General features: G+C 44.2%; 1 protein-coding gene across 1 annotated transcript in view; it reads left to right on the top strand.

Annotated features, from left to right (window-relative positions):
- The window catches only part of LOC110985170 (uncharacterized), a 29861-nt gene extending 2658 nt beyond the window's left edge, over window positions 1-27203 (top strand). Inside the window, exons 3-31 of the mRNA XM_022246003.2 lie at window positions 856-1391; window positions 1659-1860; window positions 2182-2419; window positions 2826-3096; window positions 3445-3573; window positions 4095-4258; window positions 4708-4938; window positions 5479-5719; window positions 6259-6585; window positions 7037-7240; window positions 7418-7638; window positions 8208-8411; window positions 8811-9014; window positions 9174-9328; window positions 9858-10209; window positions 10623-10875; window positions 11368-11599; window positions 12034-12296; window positions 12849-13134; window positions 13667-18552; window positions 18760-20277; window positions 20422-21313; window positions 21429-21826; window positions 22165-22656; window positions 22794-23304; window positions 23643-24407; window positions 24580-24995; window positions 25536-25770; window positions 26308-27203. Of these exons, the coding sequence (XP_022101695.2) occupies window positions 856-1391; window positions 1659-1860; window positions 2182-2419; window positions 2826-3096; window positions 3445-3573; window positions 4095-4258; window positions 4708-4938; window positions 5479-5719; window positions 6259-6585; window positions 7037-7240; window positions 7418-7638; window positions 8208-8411; window positions 8811-9014; window positions 9174-9328; window positions 9858-10209; window positions 10623-10875; window positions 11368-11599; window positions 12034-12296; window positions 12849-13134; window positions 13667-18552; window positions 18760-20277; window positions 20422-21313; window positions 21429-21826; window positions 22165-22656; window positions 22794-23304; window positions 23643-24407; window positions 24580-24995; window positions 25536-25770; window positions 26308-26486 (15005 nt within the window). The 3' untranslated portion in view covers window positions 26487-27203. The remainder of the gene's footprint in view (window positions 1-855; window positions 1392-1658; window positions 1861-2181; window positions 2420-2825; window positions 3097-3444; window positions 3574-4094; window positions 4259-4707; window positions 4939-5478; window positions 5720-6258; window positions 6586-7036; window positions 7241-7417; window positions 7639-8207; window positions 8412-8810; window positions 9015-9173; window positions 9329-9857; window positions 10210-10622; window positions 10876-11367; window positions 11600-12033; window positions 12297-12848; window positions 13135-13666; window positions 18553-18759; window positions 20278-20421; window positions 21314-21428; window positions 21827-22164; window positions 22657-22793; window positions 23305-23642; window positions 24408-24579; window positions 24996-25535; window positions 25771-26307) is intronic.
- The last annotated feature ends 2 nt before the right edge of the window (window positions 27204-27205 follow it).

Genomic DNA, 27205 nt, shown 5'->3' with positions numbered 1-27205 from the left:
TTTGGCCATGTGCTCTTAATCTGGCATTTGGAATTCCTTTACTAATGTGACTTTTTTTTCTGTTGTAATGCACATTTCCCTTGCGGTTTTCTTGTCTTTTGAATTTAAATGGGTCAGGACTTGTTAAGAATATGATGTGTGGATTTTTTTTCTGATTTTGGAATATTTTTTTTCTATTTCTGTTTTCTTTTTTGTTTTTTCTTAGTTTTTTTCTTTTGGTTTTCTTTTTCTTTCCGGTAAACCTTCTGTTGGTGCAACGCACGACCTGTCAGTGTCAATATACTGGGGAAATAGATGGATTCTTAACCAGATAGTAATAATTTTTTTTGGAGGGGGGTCTGATCATGGTCGTCTGCTGCATCATGATACTCATCGCCTAAAAAGTCAACGAATGCCACAAAATGTTTTGATATCTCAGAAATGTTTCGATAATAAGGCTTATTCTTGTCTTGTTACATTTGTTCTTGTCGAAATGATATTTGACCTTGAAAACAGTGGAATTATTAAATTGTATTCGACCTTCAACTTAGTGAAATTGTTGTCAAATTACATTTGACATTCAAAACAGTCGAATTGGCCTTGTTCATATTTTTCCAAGTCTGATTTACTGCTCATTTGTCTTTGCTCATTCTGGGTAACTTTTGCCCCTTCTGAATAAAATTTAGCTTTTTGGGAAATCTGCATTGTTATTTACATACAGCTGAAAATTAATTTATTTTGATTCAAAACCATTTTTTCTTTGCACGTTACATTCACATAAAATTTGGTAAAAGCTTCGAGTTGAACTCATAGAATGTGAACATACTTATTCTCCTGAACCATTGCATGTTGTCACTGTCATTGTGTCATTTTCAGGTGACAGGCTGTTCGAGTCTGGCTTCAGCTACCTCCTCAAATATGACACCTCGGTGACCACCCTGATTAACGGCACCAGCGATGAAGTGACCGGTATGACCATCGACTGTGATGTCACAATCGAGGCACACTCGGACTGCATGCTGGTCTTAAAAACTGAGAAATGTAACCTCAAGAACACGGACCGACAGCGCCTGACCAATAACCGGGAGTTCTCCCAGGCGATGAGCGAGCACGAGTTGGTGCTGAGAATGGACAATGGCCGGCTGGTCGAGATGTATGCCCACGAGGATGAGCCCATCCACATCTTGAACATCAAGAGGGGCATTGTCAGCACCTTGCAGCATGACCTGAGGGAGGAGGAGATCGTCTCTGAGACCACCGTCAACGGAAACTGCACGGCCAAACGCACTGTGACCGACCGCTCTAAGTTGGGACGCATGCAGAAACTCTCCATTTCCACCGACCTGAACAACTGCAGCCGACCGCAGCAGAGGGCCGTTACTATGTCTCCTACCTCTTTCCTCACTAGCATGGTACGTTCCCACTTCTCCACTTTCTCCCACTTTGTTAGCAGCTTTACACTTCATACAGCAGCTGCCTGGATAAGACATCTTAATAAAATCGTGAAATTTCAACTGCTTCTCTGGAGCGAGAAAGTTATTTTTAAGAAGTAAAATGTCGGAGTCAAACCAGCTTTTCTTTGGCTTCATCAACAGACTGGCTGTATGTCACTGAAGCACAAGCCTCTTCAGAATCAATGTTAAAGGTTAATTTGTCTGCATTTCTCCTCTCCTTTTCAGCAAATTGCTGACAAGTTCATCAACTCAACCAGAATGTGTACCTATGAGCTGCGTGAGGACAACATCAAAAAGGTTAACTGCACGGAAAGCCATATCTTCAATCCGTTCAGCTATGATGGGCAGCGCGGCATCATGTCTGTTATCAAACAGGACCTCAAGTACAAGGATACCTTCAAGATGAATGCCATCTTGAAACTGAAGGGTGAGTGTTCCGCTTGAGAAAAAAATCTAAATATTTGCTTTTGTTTAAAAGTGCACTTATTTCACAAGAGCTGTCATAAACACGAGAATGTTAATTTTCATTCCCCAATATATCTCCGACACTTTTGTGATGACCACAATCCACAATACTGTAATTGTTGGATTACTAAATCATTTGTCTAAGTAATTTGGTTGACACTGTAAGTCTTGTTTTCATTTCAACCTTTTGATGTTTTCTGAGGTAAAATATTCCTGTCAAAAATCAAGGCTTTCCATTGTTACCCTTCAATGAGAGTGAGCTTCAAACCTCATTTTCTCATAGATTCCATGGTCAAGAAGAACCTGACGTACGAATTCGAGGAGCAGCCAGAGTCCGCCTCGGAGAGCGCAGCTCACACCCGTGACATCCTGGACAGGCTCGTTCGTGGATCCCTCGATGAGGTTCAGTTTGATTCGGCCCGCCTCTTTGGAGAGTTCGTGGTCAACATCCGCACCCTGAACTACCCAGCCCTGAAGGAGATGTTTGACAATGTCAGGATCCTAGATGTTGAGCTTGCCAAGTGAGTAGGATGTTTAATTCATTCGTTCAAAACAGAATCTCAGTATTGATGAGTAACTCTACCAAACCGTCAATATTCAACCATTTAGTAAGAGTTTGAAATACCTTCACCATTTTACAAATCCTGCATTGAAAGATTACTTAACTTGTAAATGGTGGTTTTTATCCCTTGTCAGAAGGGATTATTAGCGAGTAGTATGTTGTAGTTTTCCCAAAGGGGTGTTGGGAATATTGGCCAAAACTAATCATTATTTTATTTTCCCTAAGTAACTGATATTTATTATTTATTGTGTAAAGGAAACAAGGCTCTGGAGGTTTGGTATTTACTGCTTCCTTGCTTGAAAGCAGCCTTAATGTTGACATTGCATCTTGATGTTTTGATGTTTTTCCTGTTTCTTCTGGTCCAGGACCTACATGTATGATGCTCTCCTGCAGTGCGGTAGCATCCCTTGCTTCAAAGTGATGAACGATCTCATCATCGACGAGACTGTCCCCGCACCCATCTCGGATGCCATCATGTACATCATGGCCTTCCGCCAGTTCCCACCACTGACACTGATTGAGGAGAGCTTGCGCGTTGCCCAGACCCACAAGAGACAGTCGGTCCTCCTACCTCTCAGCATCATGGTCCACAACTACTACATCCAGCAAGAGGCCGAGCTGAGAGATGCCCGCAAGGTATGTGGGAAAGTAATGTGCCCTATACCAAAGGGTCAAATCTGTCTCGAAATATAGTAGAATATATATAATGTGACTTAGTGAGTATGGATATGATTTGTGGGTTTGATCCTGTGTCTCCTATGTATTAAAACAAATATTCTCTGATGTTATTTGTTCCTTGTGTGTTTGTAGCCAACTTTGTCGTCAAGAAAGTTCATATGCAAAATGTTACCAAAATTCTTAAAATGTTTTTTACAGTTTATCAACTGAAAGATTGCATTGCAAATTCTGAAAGTGAAAAAATGAGGGTGTCTTTTTTTCCTTTTTACTGTTGTGTTGTGACAAACTGCATTTTTCTTCCATCAGCTTCCCGATCCCTTGAAAGAGTCCATCCGTCTGGTGCGCGACATGCTCCTCACGGACTGCTCTGTTCCAGAGGACATCCAAGGAGAGGAGAAAATCGAACAGAACCGCCGCATTCTTTTGGCCCTGAAGGTGAGTTTCCTCTTCAACTTTTCCATCCTGCCAGTGGTGTGGTCGAATACTTTGCAAGCACTCCACGTGCACTTTTCACTTGTCATCCCAAGCTTTGTCAGAGAACTCTCATGAAAACAGCTTTGTTGTATGTCATGTGTTAGTAGTTAACTTGCAAAGCTGTTGTAAGTGCTTGCAAAGCACTTGACTTTAGCACTGGATCTTGCTGTCTTAAGATATGGTGGCAACTGAAGCAGTCTCGGACAATCGTCATCAGGAACTAAACTGTCACTCAACTTTACATTTCCTCAGTTTCTGTACAGCTTTTTTTGATGCTGTTTCTCCAAAAAGTGAAGTAAATTTGATGCCACTTTCCGTGTGGGCTAATGTGACAAAATCACTCTGCATAAGGCTTCCACTTACAGAATATTTCACTGAAAAGGAGCTGTCTCAATGACCAGTATGGATGGATTGAGCCAGCATATTTATTCTTAAAAAGATTTTGCTCAACAATCTAAGATAGATTTGTGTTTTCTTTGCAGAGCATTGGCAACATGGGTGAGGCCGTCCAGAAGTTTGACCACGATGAGTTCTTCACCTCGGAGCAGATCGTGCCTCGCCTGAAGGACTGCATTGCCCGCAAGGACCTGCACCACAACATTACCATGGCTGCCATCCAGGCATTCCGTCGCTTCAACATCCCAAGGTAAAAACCCATGCACTCGTTGTGCTGAATCCACTGATTTGATCAAGTGTTGATTTAAAATACCGTTCCTTTTGTGAGCCGAATCCACTGATTTGGGCATACGTTGGATTGAAAGCCTATTCATTCTGTGAGCTGAATCCACTGATTTGGTCAAATAATTAAACACCCACACACTCAGTGAGCTGAATCCACTGATGCAGCCAAGTATCTGTCAGTTGCATCCCTGTTACTTTTTGGCACTTTAATGAGTCCGTCATATATCATTTGGTAGAATAATCTTTCATATATTAGAATCAATTTTCTCAGCAGGAATTTGAGACAATGTTATACATTATTCGCTCTTTTCAGAAATTTATCTACTGTTCAGGGTAAAACATTTCTTGCATCAAAACATCAGGTGTTATTTAGTAGTGATGGAGCAATTTACAAAGCTGGTTTCATTCCCATAGCACTGACGAGAAGAGGGTCCGCACTGCCCTGAAGGACGTACTGGCCGATTCCTCAAGGGCTGTCCATGTCCGAATTGCTTCCTACCTGATGGTCATGCGCAGTCACCCCTCTGTGGCTGACCTGGAGTTCATCATTGACATCATGCTAAATGAGCCCCTCATGCAAGTCAAGGCCTTCGTCTTCTCTCACATTGAGAATGTCATGGAGTCTGAAGAGCCTCTGATTCAAGAGTAAGTCAAAAGAAATAAACTGTACAAATGCTTTGTGTTTTAAAAATCACACAAAAAGCAGAAATTGTTGCTGCGGTTTGATGTTGCTTAGACCAGGAAAAATTGGGCATAGCTACAAATGGACGGAGAGCTCAAAACTGGTTGTGGGTGATTTTCAGTGACTGAGAAATTTGTGGAACTTTGTGGTGTTCCTGATATTTAAAAATGTTTTGTAACAGTTTCAAACTGTGATTTGAAGTATTTTTTTCACTAAACCAAAACTTCTTTCGAACAGTCTCATTTCAAACTTAATAACTTACTTTAAGAGTGTCTAAGATGAAAAAGCAGCATTCCAAATGGCAGGCTTAAAGCTTTATACTTTGAATTCTTTCTCAAATGTGCCCGATTTTGATATACCATGTCAAATTTTTGTCTACATCTAAATATTCAGTTATTTATGATTGCTTGACTCTGAAGAGGAGTAATTTTTTATTGGTGTTTTATTATGGAAGTTCATGGTTCATCATGGTTCAATAAAAGATTTTCTCTCTGTAACCGTAGCCTGAAGATGAAGTTCACTGCTGCCATGGGCAACCGCCAACTCCCAGAATACCCGAAGGACCCACTGCGCTACTCGCGCAACATTGAGAAGTCCAAGGCTGTCAATGTGCCCTACTTCAACAAGACCCTGGCTACCCAGATTGAATCCAATGTCATCTTTAAACCGGAGCACTACCTGCCTCATCACGTCATGCTGAACACCACCATCAACGTTCTTGGACAGAGCTGGAACCTGTTTGAGGTTGGTTGGATTTCTTTCGCTCATTTCAAAATTTAAGGAAAGGTCTTTTTGGAGTGTATGACAAGGTTTCTGCACACGCAAGGCTGCATAATCAGGGCTTGATAGCTGATAGACTAAGGCACCACTGTTCTGTAGGTTCAACTCCGTCACAGGCACCAGCACCAATTTCGTGGTGCTTGTAGGGGCTGGGGGCTCCCATTTGTTGATGCTCAACTTAACCAGTAAACTGTGTACTGGCTTGGGTGAAGCTGTTCAAAATTTGAAACTTAAAAGAGACTTTAGCACTTTTTGGTACCTCCGTCAAATTTTGTGTAGGCCCTTACATTTCTTTGTCCCTCACATTTTGTAGGCTAAGGGCAGAGTGCCTTCTAAGCCCATTGGATAAATGGTCCTACTCATGGTCTGAGGAATACAAAATGCAAAATTATGACCTTGTGACTTTGAAGATGTTTTCTAGAGGTATCAACATTTTAAAGTTTGCCTTAGGAGTGATGATGCCTTAATAATACAGATGTATGTGTGCTTTTTCAAATCTGTAGACTGGTGTTGAGATGCAGGGATTTGAGCCAGCTTTAGAGGCCATCTTCGGCCCCATGGGCTACTACCCGGATGACGTCCTGGGCAGCCTCTTCAAGCAGATGGACACTAGGATCCTGGCCAAGATGAAGGATGCCTACACCTTCCTGTTGGAGGAAGCCAAGGTCCAGATCGAGGAGCTGCGGAACACTCCCTGGTCCGAACTGGATGAACTCCTCATGGCCAAGCTGAGGGATGCCAAGCAGGCCATCTTGGACAAGTTCAACCTCACCCGCCCAGCTGAGACAACACCAACAGAAAGCCCCATGGCCGAGCACATGAATGAGGTGGTAAGTGAAGAGATTACATTACTTTACATCCACACTGAAACAAAGTCCTGACAGCTGTTTTCAATTCAAAGTCAGCATTTTTTGTATACAATGGGGCTGTACTTGGATTGGATCAAGATTTTTGCCCCCCCCCCGGATGGTAGTAAAAAATATTAAGGAGTGAATGCTGACTTCACGAGAGTCAACAAGAAATAAGGAGTCTCTTGCTATTCCATGTTTGGCACAAACATACAAACTCGTGCCTTTACGAAGACAGATGTTTAATCACCAGGTTTACTGGACTCTGCTCGCTGAAATCACAGTGTATGTAACACAGGTACCAAAAATTTTCTGTCAAGAGTGTTGGTAAATGAAAATGTGATATGTCCATGCAGCCTGGGTGATTTCATATGATAGGTATGGGATTTAAATTATCACAAATTCCATCACTGTTTCCATTCTGATACTGCAGCTCCGACAGGCCCTCCCTGATGAGTTTGAGGACAAGCTGAACAGAATCCACAGCATGATTCCCCAGGGATCCAACATGCCTCATGCCTCCATCTATATCAAGATGCTCGGCAATGAGCTGGGCTACGTCAGCCTGGACAACATCAAGTCCATCATCCCGAAGCTCAACTTTAGCATCGAAAACATCAAGACTGTCGCCAAGAATGTAAGCCCAGCTTGACTTTCTTTTCCTTTCTGTGCTAGATGATTTTAAAACCTCTCCTAGATGAAAACCAGTTGACCCCTTTGAGCTCCTGATGTTTTCTCCAATATCAAGAAAGGGGATTTGATTTGGCAGAATGGACATTCTTTTTAGTCGTGATTTATTTCTCTCCATATTCAGTACGCACAGGAGTTGATGGAGAAGGTTGCTCAGGGAGTGGAGAAGAACATCACTAAGAGCTTCATCTTTTTGGAGCGTGACTACATCATCCCCACCAGCTCTGGTCTGCCTCTCAACTGCACCGTCAATGGAACTGCTGTGCTCAGCCTTCGCATGCGAGCAGCCCTGGGTATGGAGCCCATGACAATGAGGGCCTACGCCTCTGGTAGGATCAACCCAAGGTAAGTCCGTTTGCTACACAGAAATATCAAGATCGGAATACGTGGTTAACATGATAATAGAGGACTTGCACCATGTTCTCTTGCTGAACACAAATTTTGTCTGTCAAAATCAGTGACAATAAAATTACAAAGGCTCTACATATGTATACCATGGTGGAAGAAAGATGTGCCCTTAATCATGGCACGCGATGCAAGCCCTCGGAGAACTTATATTGAACAAAATGTTGAAACTTACTTATTGCTTAGTGGAGACAAAACAGGCAGAATATGTCTACTAAAACAGGCACCAGTTTTACATATCTTTAAATATAAGCATCAAAACTGGAAACAAGTCTTCATTGCATTCTCCATCAAACTTTCCCTGAGTTACTCCCCTACTTGAGATTAAAATCCAGACGGCAAGCTGTTTGACACTGTTATTTCAACCAATATTAACCTTTGAAACAATGTCCCATACCTGCTATGAAGATATTCCTCAACTACAGATCCTTGATAATGAAGGGCTCATGCCCTCACCCATGCCATATCTTCACTTTGGATTTTTTGTTTGGTTTGGTCATCTTTCCCAGTGCCTCGGTAGAGGTTGTTGGTACCATGGGAGTCAACGTACCCATCCTGGGTCAGGCCGCCGTCATGGCCAATGCCACCACGTATCACGCCTCCCACATCGAGGGCAACGTCACGCTCAATGGTGCCCACCTCAAGCTGAACCTGAACAACACGGACAGGCCCATGAACCTCCTCAATTTCTCCACCAACTTCTTCCTGATCAAGTGAGTGTACATCTCTGACTTTTCTGCCCGAGATGCCGTGGCTTGCACAGCTGGAGATGAACACATTAGAGGCTGCCATGGTGGTTTGGAAGATTTTATGAGATAGGTCCCATGTAAAACACTTCATTTAATCCAGCTGTTTATATCCATGTTAAAAAGAGGAAATGGACAAAATTGACAAAAGTAATGTGTTCAATACTTTGAGATCCTGATACCTCAAGCTCAAGTAAGATACCTTTACACATGCTTTTAATACAGAAAGGAGTCTGTTGCTAAAATAAACTTTAAAGCAGCTGAAGTAGTTAAGCTGTGAATGACAATAACCAAACTTTGACTTGGTGCTTCACACCAGGTAAAATGCCGTGTTCAAGTTTGACCAAACTTTATTCCTTCTTCCAGGCCGGATGGTCAGATCCAGTGGATCCCAGGGGTTGAACAGGACCGTGTTGAGGTCCAGAAGTGCCTCAATGTCACTAAGAAGGTTCTGGGCGTTGATCTCTGTGTCTCTTGGGCCTACCCCAATGCCAGCTATGTCAACATGGCCCCTCGATTCCCTATCACTGGCCCATCCAGCTTCAATATCACTCTGGATAACACTGACAAGTAAGTAGTACCAGAGCCCTCAAAGTGTTTTACTGTCAAGTTGTGAATATTTAATGGTTTCAGATCAAACAAGAAGGGAAAAAGCCTTGCCGCTGTTTATGGGCTTTGGTTGTTGTATTTTAAAACTTTATGTTTTCCTGCTTGTTTTCATTTCTGCAGGGCCCTGAAGACATATACCTTGGAATTCCTGTACAAGATGATCAAGAAGGGAGGCAGCCCCGCCAAGAAGACGCTGAGCATGATTGCCAAGAAGAAGCCCAGCCAGCAGCCAGCTGAGATCACCGATGTCATCTTGGTCAATTTCACCGCCCCAGGTGAGAACTTGTCTTTAAAGTAACCACATGTGGCTAAGTTTCCATTTCGTTGTCCAGAGAAAAGGGCCTTGTGGGCTCGGTTGAGCTCTCTGTCCTCTCCCATTGTTCTTCTCTGACAAAACCAGAAAATGTGTCAAGAATTTAAAATTTACAAAAAGCTAAGCAAATGTGGCTTGAGGCTATCTATTTTCTATCATGGTAACCCCTCACCAGCCCAGAAGAGAAAAGAAAATGGAGCTCATTTCAATTGGGCACCAGGAGCATGTGGTAAGACTGTACTTTCCAACAGAAGTTAGTCACATGTGCTTATGCATGTGTGTCTTCCGTGCCAAGCACAAGAGGGCCTGTGCATTCATGCAGTATATCCCCATCCACTACATTGCTATGGAAAGGTACATCTCTTCCATGTACCAGTAGTCGATCTGGATTAGAAGACTTAAAAGTTTCTGTATAAATGTAGCATAGTCAGGTGTCAGGCCTGCATTGTGGAAATCATGCTAAATGCTGAGCCCGCTGCATTCACTCACAGGTGCTGAGCTGCGGAGAGAGATCTCCTCCCTCTTCACCTTCAACCGTGCCAAGTTGGAGGCCAAGTGGAACTTCTCCATCCCAGAGCTACAAACCTATGTCTTTGCTGGCCTGCTCAACCTCACGGACCCCAGCACCTCGACCTCCGGCTTCCACCTGGTCGCCAACGCCACTGCCGGGCCAAAGTACACCGCATCTGTCTCCACCACCCTCAAGAACGTGACCACCCTGGAGAAGACCAACTACACAGCCGTGTTCAATGCCTCGGTGATGAACCTGCACTTTGCCAATGTGGCACAGTACGTTGGCATGGCTAACAACTGGAGAGCGAGTGCCACCAACTACTACTACTGGTAAGTAACATAGCCATGTCGAGTTTTTCACAAGTTCAGTCACATGACTATAGTCATAACAAGGTGAACAATGAGAAAGGAATGCTTTTGTCATAGTTCATTTAAAAGATTGTAAATGGGATCGTTTGTAATTTGGATACAGACTTGTTAGCACTTGCAGTGGATTTGCAACTTGTTGGGACTTGTTAGGACCTGTGATGTGACTCAATACAAATTTGGACCTTCTCTTACAGGGACAACATTGTCATTCAAAATGTCCTCTCATGGAAATGTGAGGACATTTCAGATATAAAACAATCAAGAGATACTTGAGACTTGAGAGGGAAGAAACTGTGAGCCCTAACAACATTGTAACAGTGTGTTGAGATCTGAAGATGTGATTCTGAAAGTTACCGCTTCTGTTCTTAATGCAGGGATGATGAGACACCGCTGTACAGGCAGATCCTCTTCCCCTTCTACAACTACAGCATCAACCATGAGAAGTACCGCCAGAACACTCTGCTGATCGAGTCCAACAAGCAGGTGCTGGGCCCCGAAAACCGTATCTGGGACTCACGGGTGCTGCTGAGTGCCTTTGAGCAGAACCTGACGGCAACGAGCCACATTGACCATATCGATGGTAACTACAACAATGACATGGAACTCAAGTTCACCAATAACAAAGTGGTAAGACTTTTTGTCATGACTTCAGTATCATGGACTTGCTTTCAAATGCTGGGCAGCATTTTTCAGAAAATGTCGCTGGCCTATTAACATGCTTAAAAGCCGGCCCGGAACCATTCAAAAGCAGTGCACAGTGCATGACATTTTGGCTACCTTGACTACCTTGGCTAAGTAAATCGTTTATGTGCTTATCAAATTTGGGCCTGGATCTTAATGGTGTGCTGAAGTAATTTATAATTGGTATGTTTAAGGTACATTTTGGCTGTTGTTGTTATCTCTTTTCACTCAAAAAAATGGTACGTTGAAACTGTTAAGATTCATCAAGGAAAAAAAATTAAACAAATATTCCCCTAAGTGAGGTTTTAATTAACTTCCCATTTCTTTCATTTTAATGTTTCAGTAGTTTCAATAACATCTCAGAAATGTAAACAAATTCTTTAGTGGACTTAAGGAAATTGAGCTTATTTGTCATTTTTCTCTTTGGTTGCTATGTAGAATTTCTCTATTTTGAACTCCACAATGTCCATCGTGAACAGCGTCTTGGACAGTACCCACACCAAGACCGACTTCAAGGTCTCTCTGAGCCGTCACAACAGGGCCCTTGTCTATGACCACCTGATGATCTTCAGTCCAAAGGAGCTGAACACCACTGTTACCATGGGCTATGAAATCACCGAGAAGGTCCTGAGGCCGAGCTTTGAGATCTACAAGGGCTGGTCCTTCATGAGTAAGTAAAGATTGTCATCACTAGTGATCCGAGCATGATATCTGAAGTGAGCAATGTGCATAGTTTCCAATCAACCGAAATTTATTTACATATTTAGGCGAGTTTTTAAAAGAAGAAAACATGCACTGTTTTAACATGACATTCACTGCAAGGAAACAGCACTTTGGTTGCTGATGATGGGGCTTCTAGGCATCTTTTGCGAGTCATTGATAATTTGCACTTTGCCCTTGAGAGCGAAACTGTTCTCTTTAACAAAACTTTCGTGGCTACCCCTTCCACACATCCAGTTGTATTATGCTCAAAAAGTATTTCATGAGTTAAAACATGTTTGAAGATGACTTTGCGATGGTACCTTAAATGCCCCAGTGTCTGTTGATCATGACCCTTTGTAAGATGAATTTTTTTGTTCAATGATCCTCTTCTCCTGCCATAAGGTCTGTATGGTGACAAGGCCTACATAAATGAGAAGACCTCCTACAATGTCTCCACCGAGCTGTGCCTCCGCAATGAGACCCTCGACAGCGAAGAGCCCACGCCCGCCGTCTACATGGCCTACTTGAACGTCAGCCTACCTCGCCCCTACAACGAGGAGCGACTGACTTTCAGCGTGAGCGGACGTGTGGCCAATGAGACTTCCCTGGTTGATAACTACTTCAGCTACTGGAGCCAGTTCAACACTACCGTCCCATCTCTCAAGGTGATTATAAAGTTGCAGGAGAATTTAAATCATGCCTTGTCTTTCGGGTATCTAAGGCTACAGTCTAGTCCCTGACAAGTCCCTGAAAGTCTGTCACCAGGTATCAAGACATGTGTGAATGATCTGTGCAAAGGAAATGTAATGAAAGCATTACTCATCTTTGTATTTGTTGGTGGTTAGGTGGCCAAGCCCGTGAATGCACTTATCAGAGGATTTATCCACCCCAAGCTGAAGTGCACCCACAATCGGCCAAAGAAAGACAGGTGGTTGCTAGCGGGTTCTTGCACTCATTCCGCGTGTACGCAAAGAACATACATGCTGCAATAAATCAGTTACCCGTACTCAAAGTGGACTGCATCAAACATGCATATACTTGCCCACCTCGTGGCATGCCTATGCAGTGAGTACCAAAAAACATGCCCTCTTTTGTTCCACTCGTAGCGGATAGTCAATGGATAAGTGGCAATGGAGAAGTATTTCAGTCATGAAGATATGTATTCTTCCCACAATACGAGACTATCAGTTCTCATCTAGACAATTTTTCCCCTCCAGTTCAAAACAACAACCCAAGGTGCAATCCTGAGTTCCGAGAAGGACTTCATCCTTCACCTGAACGACACCACGATGACTATGGATGAGAGGCCCTTACTGATCTTGGACTCAGATCTTGTCAGCAACATTGACGAAGGAAACTACTATGCCTTCCGCATTCTGACCCCAGTCTACAACTACACCTTCAACGTCACCCTCTTCAAGGATGAGGAGAAGGGTTGGGTACTGGGCTACAATTCCACCCACAACAACACGTACATTGACCTGCTGAACATAACCCAGACTGGTAAGACTTTTGTCCTGTAAAATGTGAAGTTTGTAGGTATCAGCAAATATAAAATGACCGCGGAACTGACGAAACCCCTACCCCCTCAACAAAAGTTTGATTGAGATGTGAGAACAGTTTCAAGACTGACCGGAATAGTAATCATGCTTTTCAACTTAGTTTAAGTTTTGACATATTTGTCGGTTAATAATTAAGATACTCACATTTCTTTTTCTGAAATTCGTACTTCATATTATCGTAATGTAGAAGACGAATTTTTATTTTGTAATATCAGTATGTTCTTATGTAATAAAAATGAATTTGGTTGTAACTGAAATCTATTTGGTCTAACATACTACTCTTCCTCTGTGATGAAATTCATATGTGTAATTTCCTATATATGTTTTGCTTTATATGTAGACACAGTTTTTAAACTTTTAAGTTATCAAACTGTCAAGTTATTTATTACTGTCACTAGAGGTAAGATGTATTTGTAAATTGACTTTGATTAGAAAAATGACTCCCCCAATTTTTTTTTTTGTGATCTACACAGCTAACATGACCTTCAGCCGCGATGCCATGTCCCTGAATGCCATGTTCTATCACCCATGGCTCCAAGCCACCACAACCAACATCTTGACTCCCGGCGGCCCTATCAAGCGATTCCAGCCCGTGCACATCAAGGAGTTTGCCCTAGAGATCTACGAAAGGACCAAAGAGCTCAACTGGGAGCGGCTGCAAGAGATGACGGAGGAGCTTGTGCAGAGAGTTCGTGACTCTCGCCTGGAGATGATCAACATAGTCCGTGCTAAGACACCCAAACTCGCCAACATGACCCTGGACAACTCCTTCATCATTGATGGCAGCATCATGCAGAGCATCTTTGAGATGGAGGTCAACCGCACCATGTGCGGATCCGGTGTGCGGTTGAACACATCTGCCCTGCTGAATGAGGAGGGTTGGAGGAGCGGTCTCACTTACCTGGTCAAGGGCCGTCGTCTCCCAGATGTGTCTGGTAACCACACTGTCAGCATCCTCAAGGTTGATCCAAGCAACCTGGGGGTAGATGTCCAGAACGACTTCTTGTTTGGCTCCCGCTTTGCCAACCTCACTGTCAATGGCGACTTCAAGATCACCCAGATGAACCGACCCTGGAAATTTGAAGCCATCTCTGGTGGGTTGAAGCATAACCTCAGCTCCCCACTGATAAATTCCTCCATGGATTCTGGTGTTAATTTTGACCGCTTTGTCAATTTGACCAACTTTAATGCCATTGAATCTTTCTTGGTGCACAATGTCACCTCCAAGTGGGCCAACTCATCTCTGGTGACTGGCATCAAGTTTGATGACTTCCGGTCTCTCTTCAATTTCAATGATATCACCACTGGGCTGACTCACAGCTTCAACTCAACTTTGACCAACATGACCACCGCTATTGACTTCAACCTGAAAAATGTCCGTTCACTGTTTGAGTTTGAGCGTCTTGATGCTGGGGCTAGGTACAACATGACCTCTCGTTGGTCAAACATCTCCACTGGGGCTGTCTACGTCATGGACAGATTCCGCTCTCCCCTTGACTTCAACCTCGTGGAAGGTAAAGTCCACCACAATATCACGTCTCCATGGTCTGAGATGACCACTGATGGTCTTCTTCAGTTCAGCAACTTCCGTTCTTTGTTCGACTTTGACGGCATCCATGCCTCTGGGGAGAACAAGATGAGTTCCTTCCTGGCCAACTGGACCAATGATGCTGTTGTCGACTTAACAACCTTCCGCTCCCTCTTTGACTTTGACCGCATCATTTTGAGAGCTGGTAACCGCATGAACACCACCTTGATCAATTCAACCAATGTTGGTCGCATGGAGGTAAATGGAGGTCACTCTCTTTTCAACTTTGATGAGATAAGATCCTCCTTGATGCACAACACAAACACTACTTGGGGCAACTGGTCAGCTGGAGTTGGGATGGACCTCATCCGCTTCGAGTCTCTCTTCAAGTTTGAAGATGCTGTGTTTGGAGCTAAGCACGACATGACCTCCCGTTGGTACAACACCACCACCGAGTCAGAGCTGACTTTCCATCAAATGCACTCTCCATTTAACTTCCAGAAGGTGATGGCAGTCATGGAGCACAACACCAACACTTCTCTGGGCAACTGGACAACATACTCCGGCATCTCGCTGAATGAGTTTGATTCTATCTTCCACTTCAAGAGCATCGATGCTGCTGTTGGCCACAAGATCGACTCTCGATATGTCAACTCGACCATTGACTACAGCATGATCCTTGATGATTTCAGGTCCCTCGCTGAGTTTGGCAGTGCCAACAGTGGATTCTCTACTATTCTCAACACGAAGTGGGGCAACATGACCACGAACTCTGGTCTTCAACTGGCCGAGTTCCGTTCCTTGATGGACTTTGACAGGATCACAGCCTTCTTCCACACCTACGTCAACACCAGCATCCTGAATGCCACCCATGTCTTTGACAATGAGATCAGTAACTCCAGAGGTCTGTTTAGCTTCGAACGGGCTACCAGCAAGATAGCCACAAATGCAAGCAGCATTCTGGGACTTATGGAGCTGTACAATGGCATCTCACTGGACAACTTTGAGAGTCTCATCAGGTTTGACAAGATCAACCACACTCTTTCTGCAAATGTGACATCCCGTTACATTAATGCCACCACCTTGAGTAAGCTGATACTCCAGAACTCCTTTGGCATCTTCAACTTTGAAAAGTTTAAATACCGTGGAAACTCCAAGATCCAGTCCCGCTTCATGAATATTACTGAAAATAGGCACATAAAGCTCAACAACTTTTCATCTCTGAGGAGGTTCAAGTCTGCCTCTTTTGAGATGCAATCCAATTTCACAACCCCGTTCACTGGTATGAATGCAACGCAGTTCTACAGTCTTTACAACATGCGTGACATCTTGAGCTTTGAGAAGGCCAATGCCACCATAATCTACGAAGGTGAGGGACCACTTGGGCAGCTTAAATTGAAGCACGACCAGGTGATCGAGAACATGTCTGGTCTCTTTCAAGTGGAATTCACCAACCTGATCCAGGAAGCCAACCTGACCTCTCGCCTATTTAATCTGACCGCAAACCACTCTCAGGTGACAGAACAGATGAACAGCCTGTTCTACTTTGAGCGTATCAATGGCAGTGTCAGCTACAACCTGAGCACCCCACTTGGACAACTGAAGGCCTATGCAAGCTCAGATCTAAAAGATTTCAGGAAGATGTTCAAATTCCGCCTGGTCAATCACACTGGCCTCCTCAATTTCACCAGCCAGTACGCGAACCTGACCCAGATTAGCAACCTTGAGTTCAAAGATTTCCGAAGCCTGTTCAATTTCCATCTAATCAATGGCAGCACCTCTGCTAACTTCTCTTCTCCAGTTGGGCAGGTGGCCACCACTTCTGCTGCTGAATTTAGCGACTTCACAAACCTCTATGAGTTCGTCCTTGTCCGTGTTAACAACACCTTCAATGTCTCCAGTGCTCTGCTAAATGTCACCAGCCTACAAGGCATGGAGATGAACAACTTCAGGAAGATGTTCTCCTTTGAGAGAGTCAATGCATCCAGCCGGGTCAATGTCAGTTCACCTCTGGTGGTTGTCAGCAACGTTGCTGAGATTGGATTCCACAACTTCCTCAGCTTGTTCAACTTTGAGCGTATCAACTTCACCAACAGTGCCAATGCAAGCAGCAGGTATGTGAACGGCACCAGCCTGACAGATGTTGAGCTCAACACCTTCACCAGTATCTTGACCTTCGAGCGCATCATTGCCACCACCAACAACAACCTTAGCACTCCTTTCTTCAACTCCACTGGCTTGGCTGGTATTGAGATGCACAACTTTTCAAGCCTGTTCAATTTCTCTCGCGTCAACGCCAGTGTCCTGGCAGCGCTGAAGAGCAGGTTTGTGAACTCATCTGGTGAGGCCGCCATCGAGTTCCACAACTCCTCCAAGCTGTTCTCCTTTGAGCGAATCAATGCAACTGCCAAGGCTAACATCAGCACACCCATAATCAACACCACAGCCATGGCATACATTGGCTTCCACAACTTCAGCAGTCTCGTGAATTTCTCTCGCATCAACTCCACCATCGAAGCCAACGTGACTAGCCGATTTGCTAACCTTACCACAAGCGGAAGCATAGATCTGAAGAACATGACTGGCATCAACCAGTATGAGCTCCTCAATGGCACCACCCGAGCAAACTTCACTAGCAAACTGTTCAACATGACAGCTGCCACCAACATGGAGATCAGCAACATGACTGGCTTTGCTCGCTTTCTGCGATTTATCAGCAATGTCAGCCTGAACGTGACAAACAAGCTAGCCAACTTGACCACTGTGCTCAACTCTGAAGTCAACAACATGACAGGTGTGATGATGTATGACCGCATGTTGGGAAATGTCAGCCTCAACTTCACCAGCAAATTGGCCAACCTGAGTGCAGGCACAGGCATGGAGGTGAACAACATGACCGGATTGATGGTGTACAACAGAATCTTCACCAATGCCAGCTTGAACTTCACAAGCTGTCTAGCCAAGCTCAACGGCAGTGTGAACATGGAGATCAACAACATGACAGGCTTCAGCAGATTCCAGCACATCATTGCAAATGCCAGCCTCAATGTGACGAGCCGATTTGCCAATTTGACAACTGGTGGCAAAATACTCATCCGCAACATGAGTGGAGTGGGGCAGTTTGACCACATCATGGGAAATGTCAGTCTGAATTTCACCAGCAGGCTGGCTAACGTGTCCACCCTCCACACTATTGAGATGGAAAATTTCACCTCTCTCATCACTTTCAAGAAAATAAATGGCACGAGCCAGCTCAATGTGAGCAGCCTGATTGGTGATGCCATCATAAAGGGAGGCATTGAAGCTCATAACATTACTACCTTGTTGAGCTTTGACCGCATCAATGGTAGCCTGTCCGCAAATGCCGACAGCCTTGTCGCCAACTTGAATGCCTACGGAGAGTTTGGTCTACATGGATTCACTAACCTGACCCACTTTGACAGGGCCAATGCCAGCCTCGTCTGGAATCTGGTCTCTGACTACTTTGCTGCCGGTCAGAATTCCTCCATTACCCTGAACCAGTTCCGCGGGCTGCGTGCTTTCAACAGCATCCTAGGTAACACCTGGATATACCTAAACTCCAACATATACAGCGGTGGCATCCGCACCATCCTGGATGTGGACAATGCGCTGAACTTCTTCCAAGAAGCAGAGATGTTCTCTGACCTCATCTTCTATGGAGACCTGTATCAGTTCATCCTCAGGCAGTCCTCCAACAATGAGCACCTGTTGTTCAATGTGACCATCCCATCCCGTGGTTCCCTCTGCCTAGACAACTACCTCAATGCATTCGGTGATGAGTTCATCATGACTATCTTCCACCAGACCGAGGTAAATTTTAAAGAAGTATTATGATAGAATTAACTGTGCTCAAAACACAAGACAAAAAAGTAGTACGTATTTATGTCAGTACTGCGAGGCAATTGAATGTTATTTTTCATGCTGGTGTCAGAGAATCTGTAATAAAGAACAGTTTATTGCAGAGAATGAATAACATTTGTTAAATAATGAATTTTGCACATGTTCTTGGTCTTGTAGGATGTTAAAACTGTTGACCTGAGTTGGCTTCTGAAACTGAACAACACTGGAGTGATTTACAGCAATGTCAGCTGGAATCCAGAGACTGTCCAAGTCATCAAAGAGTTCACTGAGAACGTCTACCTCGATCTTCTGCAGATAGCCCGTAACGTCAATGAATCCACCCAGATCTACCTTGAAAAGGCTCTCAACCAGACCTATGAAATCCTCAACCAGACCCTTGATATTGCAAACATTATGTTCCGTCTCCTCAACTACACTTACTACCACCCACGTGAAGCCTACGAGACTTTCCGTGAGAGGGAGGAAGTTCAGAAGTTGGAGGAGAAGATGAGGAATTCCATCCAGAAAATTGAGGACTACCTCCAGGAAGTGAATGACACCATCCGAGACATCATCAACAGGATGGACTTCACCACAATTGAAACCACCATTATGACCTTCAAGTCTTTGGAAGAGGTTCACCGGTTCCAGAGGAGACTGAGGGAGGTTTACAACAACTACCGTGAGGCATTCAACAATTACACGGAGAGAGCCCTTGCTAAGGTTGATAACATAGTTGATGAGGTAATTGCGATATCCAAAGATCCAGAAAACCCTATTAATCTTGTGCTCCTGGACTGTCTAGATATGACCATGTATGATATGAGCATCATGAGCCTTGAGTACCGTGACCTTTTGTATGAAAGATCACTGGTTCTAAGCCGCCTGGTTAAAAATGTCACTCTATACTCTGCCGAATGGGCCCTTAATAACACAAAGAACTTCACTGAATGGGCTGTCTACCAAGCTGGTAACTACACTTTCCTAGTATACAACAGCACAGTCAACTTCTCAAAGTGTGCGCTAGAATATGCTTTCAACTACACTGACATAATCGCCAATTACTCTCTGATTGCCCTTGATTATGCCAACTACATCAAGGACTGGGCCGTCAACCAGACGGAACTAATCATGGACGTAAGCAGGCCATATGTCATCTGGATGATCGAATACAGCGAACCTTACAGAGTCAGCGCCGTGCAGTATGCTAAACAGCTTGCCCTAGAAACCGGCAGGAAGGTGGTCATTGTCTTTAGGGAGACTGTTAAGCTGGGCAACATTTCCATCAAATACGCTGAGACTGGTCTCAAAATGGGCAAGCAGTATATCACTGACATATCTCTCTATCTGGAAACAATCAGCAAGGATCCCGAGCACATCATCAACAGGGTGCTCATGGATTATTTCACTAACAGACCCCTCTATGAAATTGCAGCAGAGCATTACAATGTCATCTACACTTCTGCTGAAGGGTGGTACTTGAGGACCAAACAGCTGTACGATGATTACTATGACAGGTTTGAGGAAGTGTATCGCAGATACTACTCCAGAGTTGAGGATATCTACAGTGACTACTACCTGAAGTTGGAGGAGTTCGTCCTGGAGACTATGAACAAACTGGAAACCTTCAGCATGGACGAAGATCATGTTGTCAACACCTATCTGCGCAAATACCTTGACAGGAACCTGTATGAGGTAAGTTTCATTAGTAATGATGCCCCCGTCATGTACCTGCTTCAAATGAATTCTGTTACTGTTGCTAAAAACTAGATTATTGGAATTATTTTATATGGTCAAAATCAAAGAGGAAAAATGTATCTTTTGCTTTGTCTGTAATAGGTTTATGTATTGGCTGAGACTAAAATGGTTTCCCTGAAGACAGAAGCCCTGGCCATGAAAACTGAGTTTCTGCAGTGGTTGAGGAGGGTTCGCACACAGCCTCTGGAAGTGACCAGGGAGGAGGTCAAACTCTTCTTCGAAGAGAAATATGAGGAGGTCAAGCTCCTGATTGAGGAATTCATGGCAAGTGAAGATGTAGTGAAAGCCTTGGAGAAGGTCAAGATATCTTTGCGTTGGCTGAACCAGACCCGTTTCCAGCCCATAGAGGAGACAATCGAGGAGGTGAAGGTCTTCATGGGAGAGACACGTGAGCTAGTACTCAACCTCACTGAGGAGCTCAAGCAGAGTGAAGTATATGGGCAGATTGTGGAAATGGTGAGCAACTTCATGGATCGAGAAGATGTCAGCAGGGCCCTGGATGTTATCAAGAAAACCCTGCAGTGGGCCAACCAGACCCGCTTCCAGCCCCTTGACGACACGATTGAGCAAGCCAAATTCGTCCTGGAAGAGAATTACAACATTGTCAAAGGAATGATTCTCACCTTCCCTGTTGAATCCAATGTCCGGAAGGTAGTTGAGATTATCAAGATCTGGGCCAATGACACTGAAGTACTTCTGGTCCGCACCTACAACATCACCAAAGAGACCTACTACCTTCTCAAGGACCTTGCTGAGGAGAACTACCTCCTTGTCAAGGAGTACACTCTTGAGCAGTGGCACTACCTGAAGGAGGAGACCCCTTATGTGGAGAAGGCCAAGGAACTCCTTGAGAAGACAAGGGTGTTTGTTGAGGACAAGATTAATATCACCAAGGAGTATGCTGGGCTTGTGAAAAATTTCACAGTCAATGTGACCAAGGATGCCATCACCTATGTCAATGGCACCATGGCAGGTATGTGCATTTTTAATGGAAAGATTATTTCTGTAATGCAATAATGAACTACGTTTAGCCAGTTTTTCTTGCTTCCATATAATTTTACCTGTTGAATTTTACAATTTTTTTACAGGTTGGATCTACCGTTACTATGAGCTTGACCAGCTGCCATTCCGTGCCTTTGACCGGTACATGGTATTTGTCTATGACACTCCAGAAATGGTCGGGTACATCGTGCGTATTGTGGTTGAAGAGATCCCGTTCATCGTAGACAGCAGCCTGATGGTCATAGACAATGGCTTGAACACCGTGGGCCGAGTGGGCAAGCACAGCTATGCCATGAACATTAGCCACCCAATTGTGTGGGCCAGCTTCCGCCAGATGCCCACCTTGACCGAGGAGCAGTGGCGTATCATCAATGAGACCGCATACCTGATTGACAGCAACATCATCAAGCCATCCATCATCAAGATCAAGGAGTGGCTTCAAATTGCAAATAAGACACAGAAGGAGATCCGCATCTACATCCAGGTGAGTCAAAATTGAAAAAAAGTCATAGATTTCCTGTGCCTAAAGAGGAAAGTGTCATTTTAGAGACACTGTTTTTCTCATGTTTGTTTAGTTTTTGAGTGTAGAAGAGGGGAAGATACAATTATCTTTAGGAGATAAATGGCAATACATTGTTACCGAAATTCCATTGCCTGAAGATAATTTGTGCTGAGAAAGAACCCAAGGTATGTTTGAAAAGGCCAATGTTTTTTCGTGTGTGGTAATTGTTTTTGTTATTTCAGATATATTTTCCGATAAGAATTTAGGGAAAAAGACAAGTTGCTCTTTGATTGAAAACAAAATTGATTTCGATTTTTCAGGAGGTGTATGAAGTCAACAAACCAATTGTAGAGAGGCGTCTTGAGGAGCTGAAGCAGAAGATCCTGGAGCTGAAGCACAACATCACCGAAGAGTACAAGAAGCTGCCAACCCTGGAGCAGCTCAGGGACTTTGACCAGCTGGCTGAGAAGTACCCCGTCCTCCTGGAGATCAAGGCCAACCTGACGGAGCTGAAGAACAAGATCGAGGAGCGGATCCCAACCATGGAGGAGCTGCGGGGCAACTGGACCCAGCTATGGGAAACCATCAGGAGCTACATCCCCACCCTGGAGGAGGTCCAAGGCAACTTGACCATTCTGCAGCAGAAGATCGAGGAGGGATGGACAATGCTGAGAGATGACGTGGAGGACAAGTGGACCCTGTGGGAGGGCTATATCCAGGGCAACTACACCTTACTAAAGGACACCATCACCGAGAAGTACCCCATCTGGAAGGAGAACACCATTGAGTTCCTGACAAATGTTACCGATAAGGTGAGCATTAGATAAACTTTCGCTAGATCTGTAGAGGGTAGCTTTTTGGAAAAAAAGAAACTTGTCTCACAAACTTAAACACAAGTCCCCATTTGTTTCGGAGTAAAACGCAAAGTGTCTTAATTCTTTTTCAATAGGTGCAAGAGATCTATGAACTTGTATTGACTGAATACCCCAATGCTCGTGAGCATGCCATGCGCTTCATTGAGTACATGAAGAACAAGACGATGGAGCTTCGTGACGACATCCCCATCCTCTTCGAGAAGACCAAAGAACTGGCCTGGGAGTACTACGACTTTGTCCTTGCCCAGTACCCATTGTATCTTGAGAAGATCAATGTCACCGCTCAAGAATGGATTGAGTACATCCGCGAGCAGTACCCGATTTACATGGAGAAAGCTAATGAGCTCATCCAGGAATGGATCGGCTTTGTTGAGGAGAGGTACCCTACCTATGTGCAGAAACTGAGGGACTGGGTTGAGGAAATCCGCAACATGATCGAGACTGAGTATCCTCAGTACCGTGAGAAGATCGAACAAGGTATTGAGAAGATCAAGGACTTCTTTGAGTACCTGAAACGCCTTCCTAGGCTGATCCCCTCAGACAAGATTTTGGCTCTGAGATACTACCGCCCATTCAGTTCTGAGGGTAAGCAGACCTTTTCATTTTAAATGACAAATATTGCTTTGGTACTTTGGCACACTTTTTAATTAGCTCTGTTGGCTTTTGTACACCTCTGTGAACACTTTTCGAAAATATCTAGCACTTGTGGTGTGCTGCCTTATTTCATAAGATTCAAGCTGTGACTTGGAGAACTTACACATCCGTATTTGAGCAGAATAATCAGATTGTTTACTAAAGTTCTGTTCATGAGGTTGATGCTCGCTCCAAAGCAAAGCCTTTATGATGACGGTGATGTTGTTTTGCAATCTTGATGAAACTTCAAATTCTTAATGGTGCCTTTTGCTCCTCATATTTCGTTACAGCTATTGCCATGATATTTGAAGATCTCCACATTTTGACCTTCGACCACCACCTGTATGAGCATCCTGGCTACATTGATCCTGAATGCACGTACGTCCTGGCCACTGACTACATCGATAACAACTTCACCTTGTTCCGCAACCAGTACAACATGTTCCTGGCCCTCAAGGGAGACCACGTAAAGATTGGACGAAACAACGATGTCTACTTCAATGGTGAGGTCCTTCCAAAGAACATCCCCTTCCTGTCAAAGGACAAGACGCTGAAGGTTGTGTACGACTTGCCATGGGTGAATGTTACCTCCATGTATGGCATTAAGGTCTCCTGCAACTCAGAGCGCCCTCTCTGTACCGTCTCCCTCAGCTCGTGGTACCACGGCAAGACCCGTGGCCTCCTGGGCAACCTGGACCGCGAGGCCCGGACCGACCGCATCAAGCCCAATGGGGAGAATGCCACCGACCTGGTTGACTTTGTCAATGCATACGAGACCACCGACCGTAGTCAATGCCAGATCAGCCGCTTCAACTACCCAGTCCACAACATCCTGGGCTGCAACGAGGAGAACCGCAACATCCTGACGGAGCAGTGCACTGAGTTCTTTGACAATGTCAACTCACCGCTGCAGCCAGCGTTTGAGAAGCTCAGCCCCACGGAATGGAGAAACGAATGCATCAACCACGCAGAAGAGTGCCATGATATCTGTGCACTGACTTTTGGTTATGTCTCGCTTGCTCGCTCCAAGGACATTGGCATCATTGATCCTTGTGGTAAGGAATACTTTTTAGTTTTGTCATTCTTCAAAATTTCTGTCTACTAGTTCCAAACAGTCAGTTCATGAGCATGTGATTATGGATATTTTCAAATTTTTTCAAATGTGGAAAAGTAATTTGAGTGATAAGTGCTAATACTGCGTTTGTGTTTTACGTATCCTTTTCACAGAGCAATGCGATGACCGCCCAAGGAACTCCGTGTGGATTGAGAACAAGATCATCTACGGCGCCGACATCATATTCACGGTCTCCGAAAACATGCGCTTCCGTGGCCAGGAGTTTCTGAACAACCTGAAGGTCCTACTTTCTAACCTGGAGAGCACCCTGATTGGGTCCCCGATGACCAATAACCGCTATGGCCTGGCAGCTTATGGTGGCATTGATGTCCATGAGGGGGCCCACAGCCACTCTATCCATGGCCAGCTGATCAACACAGCTGCCAGGATGCCTGAGGGCCTGGACGGCCTGGAGTTCAACGGCACCTACCCAACAGATGCCTTTGATGCCATCAAGCTGGCTTCTGACTACAAGTTCCGCCCAGGTGCTGCCAAGGTCATCATTCTCATCGCTGAGAGCGAGCGCTTGGTAAGAACCAACTCTCCTATACACACTGCTCTTCTGTTAATTATTTTCTTAGTTAGTTCAACCAAGATCTTCTAGCTTCTTTTATTCACTTTTATTTTTTAAGTGACTCATTAAAATAACCTTCTTGAAGAGCATGAACCCCTCGGAGCTTGACCAAGAGATGGTGCCATGTTCTAGTAACAGAGACTCCTTTGGTGGGAACTGCACTTCACTGGTTCACAAATGGCAATGACATGCAGGCGTTAAAGTTGCGTCGCTGCCGACAAAATGAATACTTCCTACCAACATGGCTCTTTTCACCTGATAAGGGGGTGCTTCTGCTCAAGGCAGATACCACAATGTTCTCATCTGCTGCATGGCAAGATGTGTGAAAAACAAGACCCAATGCATATCTGCCAGGCACATGATGATAAGTAATGACTGAAACAATTGTAAGAAAATGCACTATTTAAACGTGAACCATTCTGTTGGCACGCTTGCTAATTTTTCAGTTTTCCAGTACCAAGCTTTCATAAACCATTCCTTCTGTTTTCTTTACAGTACGAGGACTCCAAGTACAACTTGACAAGTATCCAGGAGTTCCTGACCCGCCGCGGCATCACGCTGTACGTCGTCTCCAACTACGAGTCCCTGCAGAAGTCCTACTCAGGCGCACCAGTGGGAATCCGGTATGACAAAACCATCATCTCCACCAAGAAGAGCAAGGACGCCAAGATCACAAAGTTCCTGGACATCCCCAGCGGCAACTATGCCAAGCTGGCTATCGCCACACGCGGTGAGTCATCTTGAAATGACACCCACTTTCTAGCTGTGAATGCAAAAGCTTTAACACGGGCCTTGCTATGTTTTTGTGATAAGCAAACCAGACGGAGATATGATATACACTTTCGTCATTCTTGAAGTTGAAATTCCAATTCCAATTCCACATTATGTCTTGGCTGGTTGTGGTAAACCCATTTCTGCTAGAAAAGTCTATGTTCTGCCCTTGGCTTATTCCTGAGCTCAGCAACCGTCTAAATTAAACCTGAAGTCAGGATGTATTGTGCGTTCGCAACCAGTTTTCACCAGAATGCACACAAATACAACATATCCTTAACAGAGCATGTGTGCATGAGGTGACACTCAAGTGCCCCCATTAAAAATGAAAAGAGTCAAAGTTGTTATGTGCAGAGATGGGGTACTATGCACCTTTGAGAATAACCATGACTTTCATCAGTATAAGCCAGAAAGAATAAGAGTGGAATGCCTCTAAGTTTGGACTATCTTAATCCTGACTTTGGTTTTAATTTTTTCTTACTACAACCACAATCAGGTTCCATCTTCCGCCTGGACATGCTGATGGATGGAGACAAAGCCCTGATGACGACGCTCCCAAAGATCGTCCGCAACGATGCCAATCCGATTATGGCCGGAGAGGTGGAGCGCGAGTGTACGTGCCTCATCAACCAGTATGGTTTGGCGAGGGTCGAGTGCCGGAACATCTGGAACTAAACTCAACTTCACACAAAAGTAACCTCTGAACCTTACCAACAACCAGTGTAAAAATGAAGGGTTTCTGCAATTAAGAGTTAAGAACAGGTGCTGCATAGAAAAAGAACATTTGTAGTTACACAAAGATGTGGGCATCAGATTTTCAGAATAAGGAACTGTTGTAAAAAAAAGAGAAACGCCTTCATTTTTGAAAATTTGGGAATATTAATTGCCGTCGACTGTTCAGTAAACATCCACATAACCTTTTTGAAAAAAAATTTCTAATTTTGTGATTCATGTATTGATGCCAAGTTTATTTAAGTTGCGTTGTGTTTTTATCTTCTTTAGGCAAGGTATCCATTATTATATTAACTCCATTCTTAAACACATCAATTTTGACTTGAGTTTTGACTTGAAACTTACCATTGTGTGATCTCGGTTTAACTTTAGTTCACTTTTTACTCATAGTCAGCACAGTACTGTTTATCCGCAAGTAGACTTAGGAAACTGCCGGGAAAAAAATGGGAAAAACCAGAAAAAAAAAATGCCTTTCCATCTGTCGTAGGAAATAGCTGTAGACATTGGGATCAGGATGTGTTCTATTACACATTGAGTTCTTGGATTGCCTTGCCTTACAAATTCACTATCAATGCAATTAGACGTTTTTTTGAACTAGAAGAGGAAATTATCGGAGAACTAATCAAAGACAAGTTTAAATAAATTTGTTGCAAGCATTAATT

The sequence above is a fragment of the Acanthaster planci genome, linkage group LG12 (assembly GCF_054643075.1).
Source record: "Acanthaster planci isolate LZ-2023a linkage group LG12, COTS_SCS, whole genome shotgun sequence".
NCBI classification, from domain to species: Eukaryota; Metazoa; Echinodermata; class Asteroidea; order Valvatida; family Acanthasteridae; genus Acanthaster; species Acanthaster planci.
This window is presented reverse-complemented; position numbering and strand designations above follow the sequence as displayed.